This window comes from Zosterops lateralis, assembly GCF_965231275.1.
Source record: "Zosterops lateralis genome assembly, chromosome: 15".
Taxonomy (NCBI): Eukaryota; Metazoa; Chordata; class Aves; order Passeriformes; family Zosteropidae; genus Zosterops; species Zosterops lateralis.
The window spans coordinates 7,980,232-7,999,170 of NC_139775.1; the positions used below are offsets into that span (position 1 = coordinate 7,980,232).

Here is an 18,939-nt window from a genome sequence, read left to right on the forward strand (position 1 = left end):
AGCCCCCCTCAGAGCCCCTCACGGAGCCCCCCTCAGAGCCCCTCACAGAGCACACAAACGAGCTGTTGGTAAAGGTTTAAAAGTTTATTGTGCAGAATGCTTTAAGTAAAAAGCCAGGCTGGTGAAAATGAAACAAAGTATACAAAAATAAATAGACCTTTGTAATGGTATCACAATTCCACGCGAAATAAAAAGATAAATATGTATAAATACAAAACGGCAAGTTACAAAACCAAATCCTGGCACTTGTCAAGTGAAAGGCCTCATGAAAGTTTAAAAAAAAAAAAAAAACAACAAACTTGTGCTATAATGATTTATTACACACTGGAAACATGCTTGAAGAACAAGAGGTTTAGATGTGAAACCCTAAGAGAAGGGAAACATTCATTTCTACTAACACACTAAACCTATCTGTGCATCAACATATTGCCTATGCTAATAATAAATACAGCACATAAAACATCCATTAAAAACATCAATCTTTAGTGCTGTTGTATCAACAGCGCCTTTTGTCATCTGTGACACAAGTTACTCTTGTCACTGTAAATTCTTCACCTCTTGGGATGTTTTCCACTCCTAAGGAAAGCTGGGAACTAAAACACAGCTTTAATGCCCACTGGGTGAGGGGGAAACTTGACTTGGGCATTTTCTGTATGAAAATTGAGATTTTAAAGCACCACAGCATTTGTATGAAGAAGGCAGGTCTTCCACCGGTGTTATTCTTACACCATTAGGGGGTCCCCCCTGGCCCCAGGCTTTCAAACAAACCAAGCAGTGTCATTCTTCAAGGTGCTTGGGCAGTGTTTCTGCCATTTTCCAAGCATGCAATTTGGGTAACTTTAGTGCCTGGTATAATACACTTGCTTTGAACAGCATCATGAGCTGCAGAGGACAGACTTTGTGGCAGATAAAAGCCACAGGCTGGTGCTACAGTCAAGCCAATCCACTCATCACTGGCCATGCAGGTACTGTCCTCATCCCACTATTAATGTTCCTCTTTCATGTGATTTACCACAATGAAATCTTCAGTAAGCCTTTTTTCTCTTACATTCATGTCAACACATTATAAAGCCTCCTTTAATGTGTTGTATTGTATTGACTCTGGAAAGTAACAAAATATAACCTAATTTACATTCTGGAAGTCAGTTCTCTACTGCAAAGATTATACAGCTGAGCTTCTCCCTACAACTTTGTTAATATGTCTCAAGTTCATTAAAAGGTGGAGAATTATGCTCTCCTCAAGTTGTTGGATAATATCCATCAGTTGGAAGACTAAGGTAAAATATGACCATGATCTTTTAATGTTAGATATTCATAAATATGGAAGTGTTGGGATTTGGTAGGGATTCCCCCTCTGCAGAAATCATGACTTCAGTGTAAGGGCCTCTTAGATCACAGACAAAGATAAACTGCTCAGAAAAACTGCAACTGTTGTCAATTAAATGTAACATATCTGAATTACGATTACAGACTGAAATAACTATTTAATCTGAAATGGTAAAACAGTTAAAATCTTACCTTCTGAAGTGTTTGTAGAACATACACATCTCCATACTGGACAAATGTTGTTTCCATAAAAAAATGCAGTAGACAACAGGGCAATAAAAACCCAGAGCTCTTTCGGTAGAGGGGTTTGATCTACCACACATATAAATGCACATTTTTGATTTGGTCAGTATAAGTATGTCCATCAGCCCAGCAGTGAATCTGGACCACATCTGTCCAGCTCAGCAGAAATGCAAAGCATTTGGTAGAAGGTCTTTAGTACTGAAATTGAGCTAATCTCATTCCTACACAAAGTACATTCAAAACAGCTGCTGACAAATTCACTGCCTTGAAAGCTCACTTTTGTTTAAATTAAGTTTGGGGGTTTTATTCACATTTAGCTGCTTTAACTTTATGGTATGAAACTAAATATATACCTGTGACTTACTTATGGTGGCACTCATACACAGAAACTGAAATTTAGGTAATGCAAAAAGCTGTGTCAGACACTAGAATTAGAAAAATGTGAAAAAGTTGCAAATAACCTTCATGTTACCCTGTGGCAGTCTTTAAATAAACAAGATTATTAATCTTTTTATATATTAATACTAGTATGTACAGAAGTTCTAACATGCAATTTTCCCACAAGCATTAGAGCTTCAAAGCAGCTTCAATATGATTGTGTTAATGTGTCATCTGAAAATGACATAGTAAGTTTACAATGTCTAAATATACATAAATGTAAAGAAGATGCAATATTAAAAACAGTGCTGAGAATGCCATCATTAAAACACAGCCATTTTATCCCAGTGAATGTTGTCTCCTCAAATTATCACAACATTTGGCTTCTTTCTTTGGGTTCTTCCTGCATATGCTCCTAAAAATAAGTAGAAACATTACCATATTACAGTTAATAGTAATGGGTTTTGAAATAGGATTATCCAACAAAAATAGCTGAAAAAAATTAGGACAATTTTTTTAAAGTAGTATTATGCATTCAGTGGTGACTTTTAAAATGACAGTTTTCATAATGCTACACCCCAAAAGCCTTATGAAAACTACCTATAGGTTTAAAAGTAATGACATTTTATTGCCCTGCTTGATAACTATTCTATCTTCTTTTCTGGTACTCTAAAACGACTACAACCACAATTCACAAATTTTTAAAAGAACTATCATATAACCAAGATAGATGAAATGGCTGGTAAGTTTAACTATGCCATGCATTACTTTTAAACAAATTATTGATTAAAAAATATTGTATAAGTTGAATACTTAAGATAACTCTTTCTTTTTTTTCAGATTAATTAAAACAAGAGACAGCTGTAGGCTCCCATATGTCAATAAGACAACCAGAATTAGAAGTGCAACATTAAGATCATCAGACAGAGCCCTAATAAAAGGAAGGATGCTTAAGTAAAAAAATTATACACAAACAAGTAAGTCTTTCCAGAGGGAGCAAGTATATACATACATTTAAAAATCCATATTTTACTATGCATAGCACAAGTATCTTCTAGTAATGAAGGTTCAGCACTGCAGGCTGCTAAGAATTAGCATAACTCAGGATCTTTTAGGTTCAAGCAGTTATCAAGAAAGTGCAGCAGTGTGAGCAAACATTTCCACAAAGCAGTGAAAATCATATCACAGGGTGCAGAGCAGTGGGAATGGAAGACAGCCATGGGAAAGAAGTTACTACCAGGCAGTAAATGAATGTGACAAAGGAAGTGCCAGTCCTTTTTACGCTCTTTGGTTACTCTTGGTCAGAGCTGCACTGGTTACTTACAGGTGTCCAGGGGCTATGATCAGCAAAGGCCAAAGCAGCTTTGGGATTGCCCAGAGCCCTCACATCTGAACATCTCAACAGGGTCCCACTACACAAGACATTAATTCTCACTGGCCCAGCCCACCTCAGTGCTCTGCTCTTCAGATCACCTGGGATCCCGTAGGACAGACATGGTGTTTTTTCAGTGATTAACACTACCCCTTAACTCACCTCAAATGTCCTCCAAGTTATATAAAAATCATACACAAGTAATAGGATATTACTGTAATAGCATATGACTGTGCCAAAATCCTACAGCAATCTAGACTAAGGAATTGCAGAAGGCAAATGTGAATAAAAACAGTGTCAGTTCTGAAAACAACTATCACCCATCCTTTTCCAGTGGCAAGGGGCAATCACATGAGGCCTCTCTCCTGGGATAAAGGACAGACCTGCTACTCACACACAGCAGGTCTGAGGCTTCCTCAAGTGCTGGCCTGAAAGCCAACACACTCCACAGTCTCCACCATCTTACATGGGCAAGTTGTGCCCTTGGTTTGGCCAAGTGCTACCACCACCCAGATATTGTGTGTGCCTCCTGCCCTCCATTTCCTTTCCATTGGAAAGGAAACTGGGCAGAGGAGATGAGTAGGTCTTGTTGTAGGAGCAACCTGATCTCAACTACCTTCTGTCTAACACAATCACACCTCATCAAATGCCCTGCCTGGCCCTGCAGGCTATTGACAGAACATCTCGGTCTGATTTAAACTAATTGAACTTTTAAAAAAAAATTACTGATTTATGAGTCTGTACTTTTCTCTTAAGCACAGAACTTTGGATTGAAGGCGTAAAAACCCACAAAAACTAAGTTTAGGATTGCCACTTGATTCCTAAACAAAACGTCTTCTTGCCAACAATCACTCTGAGTGGTATTAAAGCTACAAAGCCCTTTGCAGATATAATTTAAAACAACAATCAGGAGAGTAAAAGAAAAAAACGTTAGACACATACGTTATAATTTTCTTCTGAGGGTTTGGCTCTTATCAAAGCTGAATGTATTTATAATAGCTGTATCTTACTAGCCTTCCTTCCGTTTTTGCCCCTCTAATAAGCACAATTTAATTGGTAGCCAGTAGTCAGGAATGAACAAAGACAAGAAATTAAATCACCACCCTTTTTAACCTACTGCCAGACTTTTCACTATCCACATTTCATCCATACATAAAGCAAACCATATTCTATTTAAACATATTCAAATTAAGTTTTTTCATTATTGCAAAATTATGCAGATTGTTTCTTTCATGTACATGTAATAATTTCAGAATGCATTTCTATTCGTTCAGTACAAGAAGTCTAACCTATTTCTGAAGGAGCACATAGAAGTGTTGGTATTGCATCACAGGAACACGTGTGATGTCCAAGTTCTACAGGAGGTTACTGAGCAACCAGAACTAACCAGCATATAACTGGTTAGCCACATCTGCCTGAAGTTCCAAAAAGGCCACTGCAAAAGGCATTTGATGACTTTCCAGACGCTTGACAAATAGCAACAAGGCAAAGAGAAATTTGGAGATCTATCCCAAAGGATTTTTTTTTTCATTGCCAAGTGCGACCTGTCACAACTTTGGTAATTATGACTAAGGTAAACCCGGGGATGTCCTTAGCAGAGCAGCACACACTGCCAGCACAGAAAAGGGCTGAATGCTTAACTGGATGTCTGGTGCCAGACACAATGTGAACACCACTGTGGCTCATTGTGAGCTCAGTGTGAATCATGTGAGTTTGGGGATGGCATCCAGTCCTGACCCTGACACCACTCTAGCATTACTGCTCTTTACAATCTCTGTAATACTGCAAGTGGTAGAGGTTTTGATTGTTTTGTTGTCCCTGTTTTTCAGCATACTCATTTTCTAGTCAGTAGCAAACTTGCAGATGAATACTTGCCTTAATGGCTACCTCTGGTTCCTAAAATTATATTATTTACTTTATTTTATGCTTCATATTTAAGGAAGATTATTTATTATCTTTGCTAATTTTTCTGTAGTGTCATGGAGTCCAACCAAACAATTGCCTTGCTCTGCCTTGGTGATGACAACACTGCCAAGAGAACTAACAACAGAAAAATAAATGAACACATTCTGGTTGTGATCTCATCACTTGCCTTTTATTTCCCCCTCTGATACTGCAGTTATCTATGTTTATGAATACTGCCTCACTATACATACTTCTGTGGCCACTTCTCTTGACTACACAAAGTAGCATCTGGGAAAACATCCCATTTAAACAGTGTAAAACACACTGCCTTCAAACTCACAGAGACTCCCTGCCAGCATTGCTCTGGGGCAGCAACAAATAAGCATTTCCCTTATAGGAAAGGTTTTAACCTTAATACATACAGATTATTTAAAACATTATGGAAAACATTTCAAATCCTACTACATTACACATTTCCCTTATTAAGCCTCAAAGTGCCAAATCTTTATCCTTAACTTGTGGAACTCACCTTTGAGAACAAAGTGTAATTCAGATTTTAAGTAGTTTCAAAACCTCTCAACCACTTTACCTTTGGATAAATCTAGGTTTGTGTCACTTAAGAATTTTAAAATCTAATTTAAAAAATATAAATTGTGTAAGATCATTCACAGTGATCTACTAGAGGTTCAGCACCATTATCACACCTTTCATATAAAAGGTAACCAATCAGTAATCTCTGTACGGTAGCACAGAAATACTCCACTTTTAAACTTGAGTCATTAAGACCCAAACATGCTGTAAGATGCTACAGGAATATATATATATATATATATATATAAAAATATAAATAATTTTAGGACTGTATGATGAGTAAACTCCCACTGAGGAATCTGAAACTGTCCTTCCTGTCCTTTCAATACACTCCATGCTGAAGATCTGTGTACAGAGCTAAGAATCAAATGAAGATTCTGATCCAAGTCTCTTTTGACTACTATCAATTTCTCAACAGTTCCAGTGAATATATCTGGCAATCTTTTTTATGACTGGGCATCTGGTGAGTGAAAGCAAATGAGCTGTGCAGCACATTCTATATCCTGTGTTTATAGAATTTGAGAGTGGATGGTTCAGTTACCAGCGCAGGTTTGTCTGAAGAGATAGGGTAGACTTAAGGCATAGCAAAGCAGGTGCACAAGGAAAGGAAAACAATATATTGCCAATTTATTTTTTCTAGATACTAGAAACTTATTTACTATAGGATCCAAGCACCAATTTTCTACACACCTGTAACAGGCTTGTTAGACACTCTGGTCCCTGAGGCCTTCCTTCTATTTTGCTCAACCCCATTCACTGTGGTCTTAGGGGTTCTAATTAAATATAAAAGAGTTAATGAGTCACTTGCAACGAAGTTGAAAGGCTGTATACAAATATATAGACACTATCAAAATGTGTTTGTCACAAAAACATTTTAACAATGTCCCACAGAGCCTCTTCCTGAGCACCTGTACAGTTCCTATTGATATTATTATGGCTTACATAGATACATTAAATAGAACATCTCCCCATGAACAGATTGAAAAACTCTGTTCAAGAAGCTGATTTAGTTTAGATACCATGGCATTACAGTCTACATATAAAAATACACATATTTCATTAAGTGGAAGCAAAGCTTCATGGAATGAATGTTACAAATAGAAATGTTGGAACAGTGTAAATGAAGACAATACACAAGAGGATGACAACAATAAATATTTTCCTGTGGTATAAGGTAAAACAAAATTTCATCACTCTCTCAAAATAGTAAAAGATGTAATTATTTTTACCCTGAACAACAGTTGTACTGTTATGTGTCAACATTATTCATCAATCACTGTTCTTGCACTTTGCATTTAGTTTCATCTTTAGGCTAGAAACATGCTGGGCTCTTACCCTTGTCTGCAGAGCAGTCTATGAACTGGGGCATTCTGTCCTTGGTTTGGTTGAAGTATTCTGTTAAAACACAAACTTTTATTAGTGCTTTTTTCCTTTAAATGTAAAAGTCTCTCAAGAAATACCAAATTATGCATCATGTTTCACATAAAAAAATTCAGAAAGGCTAACAGGTTTTGTAATGCAAATGACACGTAGGCAAAGCGGCTGGAATTAAAATTCCAGAATAGGATTACTACTTCCACTATTTAAAGCAAAGAAACAAAAAAGCACACAGAGAGATGTCCCTCAACAGTGCCTTGGGGTCCCAGTCATTGATGAGAATACACAGGAGAAAGGGCTGAATTGCTTAAAGTTGTCCTTGAAGGCTGCACTGTATGAGTAGACAGCATGTCTTCAAAGCTTTTGGGCAAACACGGGATTAAAACGATTTTTAAAGGATGCCAGGTATCTGACTTTTAATACAAGATGAGCATGCAGACAGGCCTCATGAGAAAGCTGCTGTTGTCTGCCTGAACAACACGTAGTGAACACTGTAACTTCTGTGATCTGAGCAAACAATCACACAGTCAAGGAACAAAACTTTCCTCACAATAGAAAGCCATTTCTTTTCTGACAGCTTCCTAAAGATAAGCGTTATCAATAATTCCACTGCAAAGTAGAGGATATTAGGAAAAGTAGTAGTGCCAAATGGAAGCTTAATAGTGCATCTCAGACAAAAACTTTAAACCTGAACACCAAGACTTAAAGCCATAAATAAATAACTTCTGAAGATAAAATTTCAGAATTGATTCTGAAGAAAACATCTTTTTCCTAATTTATAATGAGCTAATAAAACCTTTTCTTGCACCATGGTAAATCAGATTTCATTAATTTTCATGACAATAGTAGCAGGAACTGAGCTGATCGATGGCAAACCAACAGTACAGATCACAGAATCCATCACTGTAAGACAGTTTCTTAAAAGCATTTTAATACAAGTAACCCACCGGTTTTCAGGAGGTTTTTGTTTGATAATTATTTTTTTACTTGGTATTCCCATTTCTGAAGCCCTAGAGAAACAAAAGTATTGAAACATATTTCAATTAACAAATCATCATCCAGGTCTTGAACAGAAACACTCAGAGGAAGCCTACAAGAGAAACTACACCTACATGTAATACTGCCAGAGCTGTCCTACAGATTATCACTTCTTTACTCACAAGCAAGTGTAACAACTGTCCACTGTGTTGCCAGACAATGCCTGCTACCATTCCCCAGAAAAACTTTGCCAGAGATACTCTATCAAGCGTCTCTATTGCTAGGCACTTGAGATAGATAAAACCACTTGGGGCACTTTTCACAGTTTGCAAAATCAACCATAAACTAAGCATCCACCACTGCATTATAGTGTAAATGCACAACTTAGAACAAACATTTTTCTCCTTACAAACAAGAAGTCTCTTAGAAGTAAGAGCAAAATACAATTAGCAAGACACCACCTGGAAAGCTTTTTACTCATTCTTCCTACCAGAGATGCCAGTTTGCAAAGAAATTGTTATCCCATAAACTTCTCCTATTTCCTATGCCTCCTACTCCTCCTCTTGAACTCCTTCCACCTACCCTCCCCACCCAAGGGAGAACTGCACATACTTCATGTACTTTTTCCTGTCCAGAGATTTTTGTGTAGCAGTTGAAAGTGTCACTCGCTCTCTTGGGGCCTTTACTTTATCCTAAAAAAAAAAGAGGATACAGAAGAAAGTTACCTACAAAAGCATAATTAAAAATTTAGATTTAAGAAACATTGTAGAGGGTGAGGAAGGATCTCTTAAATGTGAAATGACTCAGTACTTAAAGTCCTGGAACAGTTTACATTCCCTGGAATCTAACACACCATTTGCCGGAGCATCTTCTCTTTACGAACTTCACGGTCGTGACGCAGAATATTCATCCTCTCTGATGCCTCCATCGTGAAAAAGATGTCATGGATGTCAAACAGAGCAGCTCGCAGCTGGAAAGAATCATTAAAATGTTAATAAAATATTCCATCAAGTTTACATGCCCATGGTTTTGAACATCAAGCTCTTTTTGCTTTCAATCTAAACAAAACACTTCATAACTTTGAAAACTGTTTTTTGAGCTCAAATAGTTTTGTGTCAAGGAAAATGATGGAATCTTCTCTTCTTTAAACATTTTACTCTAAACAAAGCCACTCTCAAGGTTTTATGTACTTATGTTAAAAAAGCAGAGTAGCTAGAAAAGACAAAAACAGAAGGTTTAAATTGTGTCACCTGAGCCATTACTCTTTCATGAAGGCATGCATCTTGTGCTGACACACATCCTCTTTTCAATGGGGTTTCAGACTGAAAATTTCTTATGAACTCCAGAGTATCCTGGGAAAGAAGGGAAAATAAAGAGTAAGCACCAGGCATAATCCTTCATAACAAAGCAATCATCACAAACACTACACACAGCAAACAGATTCTTTGTTTGACTTGGACCTTATGACACTAAGCAATGCAACACTCAAACATATTCATGTGCAGCCCCAAAACCTTCTGAGAGCACAAAATGCAGGATTTCATCTGTCAGTGGAAGGCAGGAACAAAAAGAAACAGGAAAGAAGCTGCCTATAACAAAAAAGCTCATCTTACTTTTACAGTTTGCTTAAGGTGTTTCAGTTTCTCTGTTTGCAGGAGTCTACGAGTGAGAAATCCCTTTGCCACTGCAGTAATCTTGTCAAACTTCATTTGTATCTCTGGACTGAAAACCTTAAAACAAATTCAAAACTTTTTATAAAAAAGCAAGAATTATGAATTATTTATCAAATAACATCCATCAAGTGACATAAGTTTTTAGGTAAGAAAAAAGATGCTGATAAAGCTTTGACTGGGCTCAAAATAGCCACCATAATTTAGCAGAATAATCATATATTGCTATATGATTATTTTGCATATATGAAAAAGAAAAATAACCTACACAATTATCTTATGTAATCAAAGTTGAAACAGGAATGGATACTAAAATTTTCTGTTACAGTGCCTTACAAAAACATGAGGGCCTTTTAAGATAAAAATTAATCTTCTTTTTTCCCTTACCTGAGACCACCTAGTTTTGATCCTACTACTTGGCCTGCACAGTGAGGTTTTTATAACTCCAGTACCTGATGGTCCCCAGAGATAGAAGGAGGTTTCACTTGTTGAAGAAAAGGTGTTGGGTGTTGTATGAGCAAAACCTGTGCAGAAAGCAGAACACACAGTTGAACACACACTTCTGCCACTGAAGTAATGCTTGTCTCAGCTCGAGGGTCACGGCCTTGTCTACATGGTCAGTTACAGGCAAGAAGCAAGCTGAATATTTCTGACTGATTTCCATGCAAAATTTGCTAAACAGAAGACAGAACAAAACACTTCACAATGTTCTGGAACAGGTGAGAGGCATTCCATCAGCTACAGCTGTATTGCCTTGCTGTCAGGAGCCCTTGGCAGAGCCCTCAGAACCTTCTACACAAATGTGACCACCTGGCTGAGTGCTGTGCAGCTACATGGCACGAGGATAATCCTTCTGGGACATGACGCAAATCCAGATCCTCATCCTCGATCAAAGGAGGTTATTCTTAGCTTGTTTTCCTTGGATGTGCCCTAAAACAGTTACATAACAAATGCAGTACATGGAACAGTTGAAGGATGGCTGAACCTGTGCTAAATGCCAGTGACACAAAGATGGAACAGACTTTTGTTTCATAAATGCTGTCCCCAGCTGAGGCAGCAGCCCTCTGTGTACCCTGAGCAGGAACACTGCACTTATCCACACAGTGGGGATGATCCAGTCAAGCACTGTAGAACAAATTATATCACAACACTTCATCTATATTCTTCCCTCCGAGTTTTACCAATGCTGGTGGAGTTTGTGTTATGGACTGTCTCCAGCTGAGACTGCACACTTTCCAGCAAGCCACTTTCACTTTTTTTCCTCCACTCCAACTCCATCCTACTGTTAATATTCACTTTGGAAATTTCTATTTCCGTTGTAGTAACCTTCTCTCCTTGCAACTTTCTGTCCCGCTCTTCCAGTTCCTACAAAAGGAAGATTTAACCATGAGGCTATTTTTCTAACTCTACAAAGCAACAGAATATACATCCAAACCCAACTGCTGCCTGACAAACTTCCATACAACACAAAACCTTTGCTTAGAATTCTTCCTGCTGACCTTACCTTCTGCAACTTCTCCTGTTCTCTCTCTTGTTCAGCTAACAGAATTGACAGTTGTTGTGCATGCTGTTCTTCAAGTCTCTTTTTCATCTCTTCAAAGGCCAGCATTTTAGTTTTTAAAATATCTTCTGAGAAACGTAACAAAGAATCAAATATTAAATACCTTCCATACGATCTCTGCCAGAGACATCCATCCTCTATCAGAGGTAATATGCATCATCAGTAAAAGTAAAAAAGATGTCTCTGATATCAGGTTCCCATTATCTATTACTCTATTACACAGAACCCCATCACTTATTAGTCCTTCAAAATATTTGCATGTTCGTATTTGTGAACTGAACTTGTGCATTGAACATCAGTAATACCAAAAGCCTATATTAAATCAGGGACATGGAAAATACAGCTCTAAGAATTGTTACACTTGCTGGAGTGAATTAACATTATTTATACCACTTCAGCCTCATTTAGGAGACACACATGCAGAAGTAACAGTCTTGAATTTGAAGAAAATACCCATATGGTTTTCTTTTAATTTACATGGGCTATCTTTTCTTTTAGTAGTCTTATTTAGACCTCGTGGCATAAGACAATTTTCTTTGTAAAACTAAATTCCAACTTGTAGATTGAAATGGGAAATCATTATTGTGAAGTCAAATTAAATTAGAGAAATGAGGCTTCTGAAAAGAAACATCAACGACTAATGATCACCTAAAAGATCCATACACTGAGAAGTAACCCTCAAGCACAGGAAATCTCTTACCTTTTGCCATATTTTCAAGGACTGCACTCTTGGTAATGTAAACTGATCCCACAGGATATTTCTGTTCTTGCAACCACTGTTTCTCTTGTTCTTCCATTCCAATTCCGAGAGCACAGGAACTGTTTTCTTTCTGGCAGTTGTCAGGGTCCAAATCAAGTCTACGTTTTACCCTTTCAAAAGTTTCTGGGAACTGCTCATTTGCTGAGGAAACACTTGGAGTATTATCCAGCTGCTGTCGCACATTCTTGCTCTGCATTAATAGCGGAGATGGATTTTCCACGTCGTAAGATTTGTTGAGCTCCTTTGGAGAATTACATTTAGTGTTTTCTGTCAAAATAGCTGGTTTCATCTCGTTCACAGCCAGGATCTTCTGTGTCACTGCAGACTGACTGATGGCAAAGGGCTCATTCACTCTTGGAGGTGCCATACTGGTGCTGCTCTCTACTTTATACAGGCCTCTGCTGTCCATCACCAGCTGTCCTTCCACTGTGGCCGACACTGTCCCTCTGCTCTCAAAGAGCCCAAAGGAATGGCGATTTGCTTTGCCACCCCCCAACCCATCACTAGGGCCTGAAGAACTCCTGCTGACACCAGGAACTCTGCCAGGGCAAACCGCAGTGAAGTCTGCCATGAACTTGGGCACAGATTCAGACACATTGTTTTTATCTGCAATATCTTGCATGATCAAATCCATTGTTCTACCCTTACCTTTAGGACTTAACTCATAAGCACTCACGGGGCTGTTTATAATGATGTGTCCCATAGATAAAGGTCTTGGGCGCCGTCGGTGCATTTTAGGGCTCATGCTTGGCTCTGGGCTTGGCAATTTGGCATAGGAGCCTGTGAGGCTCCTGACAATGCTACTGTCACGCTCAAACATAGAATTCTTTTTCAATTCCTCATCTGAATCTGAATCCACCAAAGGGGGCGTTCCAACTCTCATAGGTATGTCTACTTTAGAAAAACTGGATAAAGTGGACATACTTGTGTTATTTGTATGAGCAGAGGCACCTTGGAGAAGGGTATTTGATTTATTAAGACTGGGCTTATCAAGCGTCTGAGCAGTGCAACTTCTACCCGTAAACTTTGCCCTCTCTTTCACAGAGTCAGTTGTTTTAACACTATCATTTTCTTTATCCGAATTACTTTCACTTGTACTCCTCTTTGAATTGCTTTTTGAGGTGCGCTTGCTTTGCTCTTTCTCTATGTATTCCCTAGACTTCTTTATCAGGTTCTGAAGACTCATTACACATGGATCTTGGACATCCTCATCTGATGGTGACCCCACTCGTCCCTCCTGCTTCTGCAGAGCATGAGATGGGAGCTTGTTACACATCTTACCAGGAGACACAGCCCTCACACACACCGCGGCTTCTGAGAAGCGACTCTCACTTGGCTTTGAAGAAACGTTTTCTTCTGCTGCTTTAACCACTTCTGTCACATTTGATGTCATTTGCCCTGCAGTATCTGATGGCCTAAGTTCTGGTGTCTTTTCCAGGTCCATGGCACCGTGCCTTTGAGGAGAACATGCTGAATTGATACCTGATAGAGCAGTGAAGTCCATAAAAGCTTTTGAATCCAAATGAGGGCAAGAACTTTCAGCCTCCAATGTGTTCACGTCACTCATGCTAGGTCCTTTCTTCACCTGCAAATTAAAATTTTAAAAAAATGACAGATTTTCAATGAAATCCCAGGATCTCAGATTCTTGCAAACTTCACTTGAACTTAAAAAGAAATTTTTAAAACCAATATTATTTAAGTGAGAATTATACGTTACTTCCAGCTAACAATTGTTTAAATGGATTTTCACAGTACAATTATCCTGTGTGCTGTGTCTCAGTTATCAAAAGGACGCATTTAGAAAAAACAAACAAACAAAAAAAACCCTTACATTATTTTTGTATTGAACATACTTTCCTGGTCTGCTGGTCAAACCCCAAGCCAGATGACTGTTGCCACACACACTCAGTAAACAATGCAAACTGCAAAGTGTTGTTTGCCACCTTGGTAACTCTACAAACTCAATATTAACTGTTTAAGCAGCAGTTTAATCTAAAGGCTGTATTACAGCTGTTCCAAAGACATATAATAATTCCTTGATTGGATGTATTTATTAGTTTTTTAAATTAAAACCTCTACTAAATTTATCATTGAAGCAGCAAAGAAAAAAAAAATGGTTGCAGTAAAATTTTAAAGCATATAAAAGAATTTCAAGTTGTTATGAAGGTAATTTTAATTCTGTAGTCATAAAGTTGAATATAGATTATTTTATGATTAAGCTAAAAGCTTGCAAATAAAGCAACTCTAACACAGGGGAGTTGTTCACTTGTTTTAACAATCTAGCTGTTTCCAACACTCTCACAAAAGAAGCACTGAGCTCTGCCTTTTGTATATAGCAAAAGAAACAGTGAAAAGCAAGTTCCATGCACTACAATAAGTATCACTAAATAATCAATTATCAGGACACATAGCATGAAACACTAGCAAATGCTGGTTCTGGAGAGTTAGCTGCTATTCATTTCGTGGTTATATTGTGGAATACTTAAAGCCCAACACTATCTCAAAATGTCTATAAGCAGTGACTTTGTGTAAATCTATAAGGCAGCTTTGGACTCACACTACCTGGACATTTTCAACAATCTCCTGAACACGATCCAGTAAAGCTTTTTTCCGGGATTCCCGTTTCTTGGTCTCTAGGTCCAGTGCTTTCTCCTTATACTGCTGCATTTCCTTTTTCTTTTCAAGGCTAAGCTGCAAAATAGAGTGTAAGAAACATGGTTTATATCAGTAGACATAAATTTCAGCATAGACATACAGAAATAAATTCAAAGGAAAAACAACAGAACAAAACAATTCAAAGAACAGAAATCACCTGAAATTTTGTGCACATGTTAAATGCCAGCTTCTCCTCAACCAACTTTTTAAGGGAAGGTGTACAAAATGCCTTCCTGGCACACATGCAAATGAACATGAATTTAAAAACGCATTTATAAAATTTTCCATGAACATTACATAGTATGGTATCAATCTGATGCAGGATTCAGACACTTTTTCTAAAACCTTTACAATATCCATGCATTTGTAAATTAAGAATATGACAATGTATCCACAATTTATATCTGTATCCTGATTTCTGGACATTCTTATTAGAGACTCACTCCCATTCCTTCCCATCACTAAAACAAGGAAGTCAGCTGCAGTATTGCAGAAACTACCAACAATCTTCAGCTTAGCTCTATTTGCATTAGCACAGAATGACTTAACATAATTGATGAGCCTGTGGAATATATTAGAGAAAGATGCAAAGTCATGCAGAAAAATTTCCATAAAAGCTTTTAGTTATTCTGGTGTTTCTTATTTGCATTTTTTTACAACAATAAACTAACTCACATGTTCAGTATTTGAAATGTCAATATGATTTTACATGAAGCCTAGCAGTAATGTTATTGAAATCCATCAACATTTGTGCTCCCCTTAGGAAGATAACTTCTTAAAAATTAAAGGAAATGCAGTCAGTGTGAGGGGGGAAAAAAGTATATTTTACCCCTTACTTAGTAAGATTAAGGCTAGGAATGCTTAGAATACACTAAGCAGCAGGTCAGATGACAGCTCACACAGACACCTTCAGTAGAATCATATATGTGCACATCAAAGCCAGTGTCAATAGCACAATTAGCACGCCAGGGAGGAAAAGGGGTAAAAAAGGCCTTACCAGAGGAGAAAGCACAGGGACTCCATAGAATTGAATGAGAGAGATATTTCTGTTCTGAACAGTCAAAGAGGTTTGTCCTTTTACTGCCTCTTCTTGGATTCTGGAAAGATGCTTCCTACAGAATATTTCATAGTCCTCCATCTTCATGTTACTTAAGCTGCAAAGAATAATAACATTACTCTTCCATGTACTTCCAAGACCTTGAAGGGAAAACAACATCACCATTAATTCTGTGCCACTATGTTATGGGAAGCAAATTCTACATTATAAAATGGAATTTTCTCTTCTTCCTATCATTAATAAAGCCTGTAAAACTCTTCTTTATTTTCCCCTATGAAAGGAGAATCTGCATATATGAACAAACAAGATGATCACAAGTACAGAGAAGAGAAAAAGCATTGAGACAATCAGGATTTACAAAACTGCACCTGCTATAGATAATCTTAATTTCCATCAAACACTAAACCTTTGAGATCTTCCACAACGAAGCAGATCCTATCAACTGTTCGGAAAAAAAAAATACAGCCCAATAAAAATTGCAGGCCAATTGGATTTAAAAAAAAAAAATTAAAAAAATAATTTAAAAGCCTTTACATGTTCAGGGGGCTGAGAGGAATTCGTGTCTCACTCTCGTGAGCCCCCGTCTCGATACATCCCTGTATAAACACACGCCAATACTCATACCACCATAAAAATTACAGTCTTGTCTCCTTACAGGCGCCCAAATATCTGAAATATCTGTCACTGCCAGTCCCCACCGGAGCGAGCCCCGCACCGCCTGCCAAGGCCTGACAACGCTTTGTTCCCTCGCACGCCGTTCGGGCCGATTCCTGCCCGCCCGCTCCGGGACACCGAGCCCGCCCCAGGCCGGGGCCGATGCATCGCCTCCCGCCGGCCCCCGGCGCTGCCCCCGCACGGGCCCCGGCCCTCGGCACGGCCTGGGCCCCGTTAAACGGCTCGGTACCTGCGCGGGGCTCGGCGCTGCCCCAACGCTCCCCGGCAACCGCCGCCACAACGGCCGGGCCGCCGCACCACGGGCCCCAGCGCGCCCCGCGCCGCCCGCCCCGCCCCGCCCCGCCCCGCGCCCCGGAGCCGGGGGAGCCCGGCACAATCCCCGCGCACGGCCGCAGGACAGCTCTGCCCTGTCTAGGCGAGCGCCCAGCAAAGGCAGCCCCAGCTCAGCGACGTGAGAGGAGATGGGAGCGACATGCTCCGAATTCCAGCCATTTCCACCCACAGCTCTCCCAGACTAGTTCCCCTAAAAGCGCGGGTGTAATCTGTTTTGCTTCATCCCCTTACATATCGCATGGCTGTGCAGTCCGTGTGTGCTCAGGACCACGAATGTGGCGCCGCAGGTATCAGTTTCAGCGAGGAGGGTGCGATTAGAAAGATAAACCTGCGCGCCTGTCCCCATGCTCGGTGAGGACAGCGTCCACAGGGACAGCATCCACCAGGGCATCACCCCAGACACCTTATCCCTCCCGCCCCGGCGGCAGCCAGCTGCCGGCCCAGCCAGTCCAGGAGCAGGTAACGCTCACCTGGCAGGCAGGTCATGTGGAAGGAAAATCCACACCTGTTTGCCAGCACTTGGCCCAGGCTTAATTAATTTAAATATATGGAAGCATCTAATTCCTAGCTGTTAAAGCTGTCATTTTCGTTCCAAAAAACAACTTTGTCATCTGTTACCTCTTCAACAACCATTGAGGGTTTTTTTTTTTTTTAATCTTCATCTTTAATCTTAATAAATGCTGTTGTTTATCAAAAAAATTTTAAAATATGTTAGGCATCTAATTAGACAATCCATTATTTGTTGTGCATCTCCATATATATATATATATATATGATTTTTCTTTAACTACACCTTGCAGAAACACAGAGAATCTGACATGCTCAGAACCACCTAGGACACTATGCGACAAATATTTATCTCAGCAATTAAAAAAAAAAAAACAAAAAAAAAAAAAACCACACCAAATAACCCACACCAACAGTTTAGAAGATCACTTCGTGCCTGTTCTATCTCTACTCGGTCAGAGCCCCTCACTGGAAAGTCAGTTGCTTTCCATCCCTCCCACGGATACCGACACCAAAAAAAGGGTCAAAACTCCCACTTACGTTAACACAAACTGCTAGTTCCTCGGCTTTGCTATTCCACTTGTAGACTAAACACGCCCAGTTTCTCCAGCCTTCACTTAAGCGGTTGTTTTCATGCCTCGTTGCCGGTCTCTCGGGTGCTCGGTGGATGTTCACAGCGGCGTCGGGCGGCCGGAGCCGCGGTCTCTGTCCAGCCGCCTCTGTCCGGGCAGGAGGCACCGCCTGCTCCTCCCGCAGCTCCTGGGCCGGCTACACAAAACATACAATATATAACATTGTATACAACAAACACAGTAATTAAATGGAAAATAGCCGCTGTGGAGGTTACGTTTCTAATTAGCCAGCTGGCATAGCTGCAGAAGGCCCTTAACAGTCTCCTTACACACGGGTGTTCTGTGACTTCCTGGACAGAGTTACCTTTCCTTCCATTAGCATCCTTTATTTTTATCCGCACCATGTTCCATCAGGAACAGCCCCCATTTCCCTCGGTGCCCCATGTTCCCTCAGGAACAGCCCCCATTTCCCTCGGTGCCCCATGTTCCCTCAGGAACAGCCCCCATTTCCCTCGGTGCCCCATGTTCCATCAGGAACAGCCCCCATTCCCCTCGGTGCCCCATGTTCCATCAGGAACAGCCCCCATTCCCCTCGGTGCCCCATGTTCCATCAGGAACAGCCCCCATTCCCCTCGGTGCCCCATGTTCCATCAGGAACAGCCCCCATTCCCCTCGGTGCCCCATGTTCCATCAGGAACAGCCCCCATTCCCCTCGGTGCCCCATGTTCCATCAGGAATAGCCCCTATTCCCCTCGGTGCCCCACGTTCCCTCAGGAATACCCCGCGCACCCCACAGCGCCTCTCCCAGCGTTACCTGAGGCGGCGCTTGGGGCCGGGCCCGCCCTCAGAGAGGCCGGCGGGCGCCGGGCGGACGCTGCGGGCGCTCATTGGCTGTTGCCGTGACAGCCGAGTGCTGATTGGCTGGCTGGTGGCGCCGCCGTCGCCCTTGGAGGCGCCCTGAGGAGAGGCGGCGGCCGCG

At 40.3% G+C, this 18,939-nt stretch overlaps 1 protein-coding gene across 4 annotated transcripts; it reads right to left on the reverse strand.

Annotated features, from left to right (window-relative positions):
- Window positions 1-72: 72 nt before the first annotated feature.
- Window positions 73-18,378, reverse strand: CCP110 (centriolar coiled-coil protein 110). 4 transcript variants are annotated; one of them, XM_083872889.1, is made up of 15 exons: window positions 17,929-18,378; window positions 15,814-15,970; window positions 14,724-14,852; window positions 12,102-13,746; window positions 11,345-11,469; window positions 11,022-11,205; window positions 10,228-10,364; window positions 9,784-9,900; window positions 9,421-9,522; window positions 9,024-9,140; window positions 8,783-8,862; window positions 8,140-8,202; window positions 7,151-7,210; window positions 6,506-6,588; window positions 73-2,362 (listed from the first exon to the last, which is right to left on the reverse strand). In XM_083872889.1, the coding sequence occupies exons 2-15, from the start codon at window positions 15,958-15,960 to the stop codon at window positions 2,310-2,312; spliced, it is 3,042 nt and encodes a 1,013-aa protein (XP_083729015.1). In that variant the 5' UTR covers window positions 15,961-15,970; window positions 17,929-18,378; the 3' UTR covers window positions 73-2,309. The 4 variants fall into 4 exon arrangements, with proteins under 4 accessions (XP_083729015.1, XP_083729016.1, XP_083729017.1 ...); XM_083872890.1 differs by lacking the exon at window positions 17,929-18,378 and adding an exon at window positions 16,778-16,955; XM_083872891.1 differs by lacking the exon at window positions 17,929-18,378 and adding an exon at window positions 16,529-16,626.
- Between the last annotated feature and the right edge of the window lie 561 nt (window positions 18,379-18,939).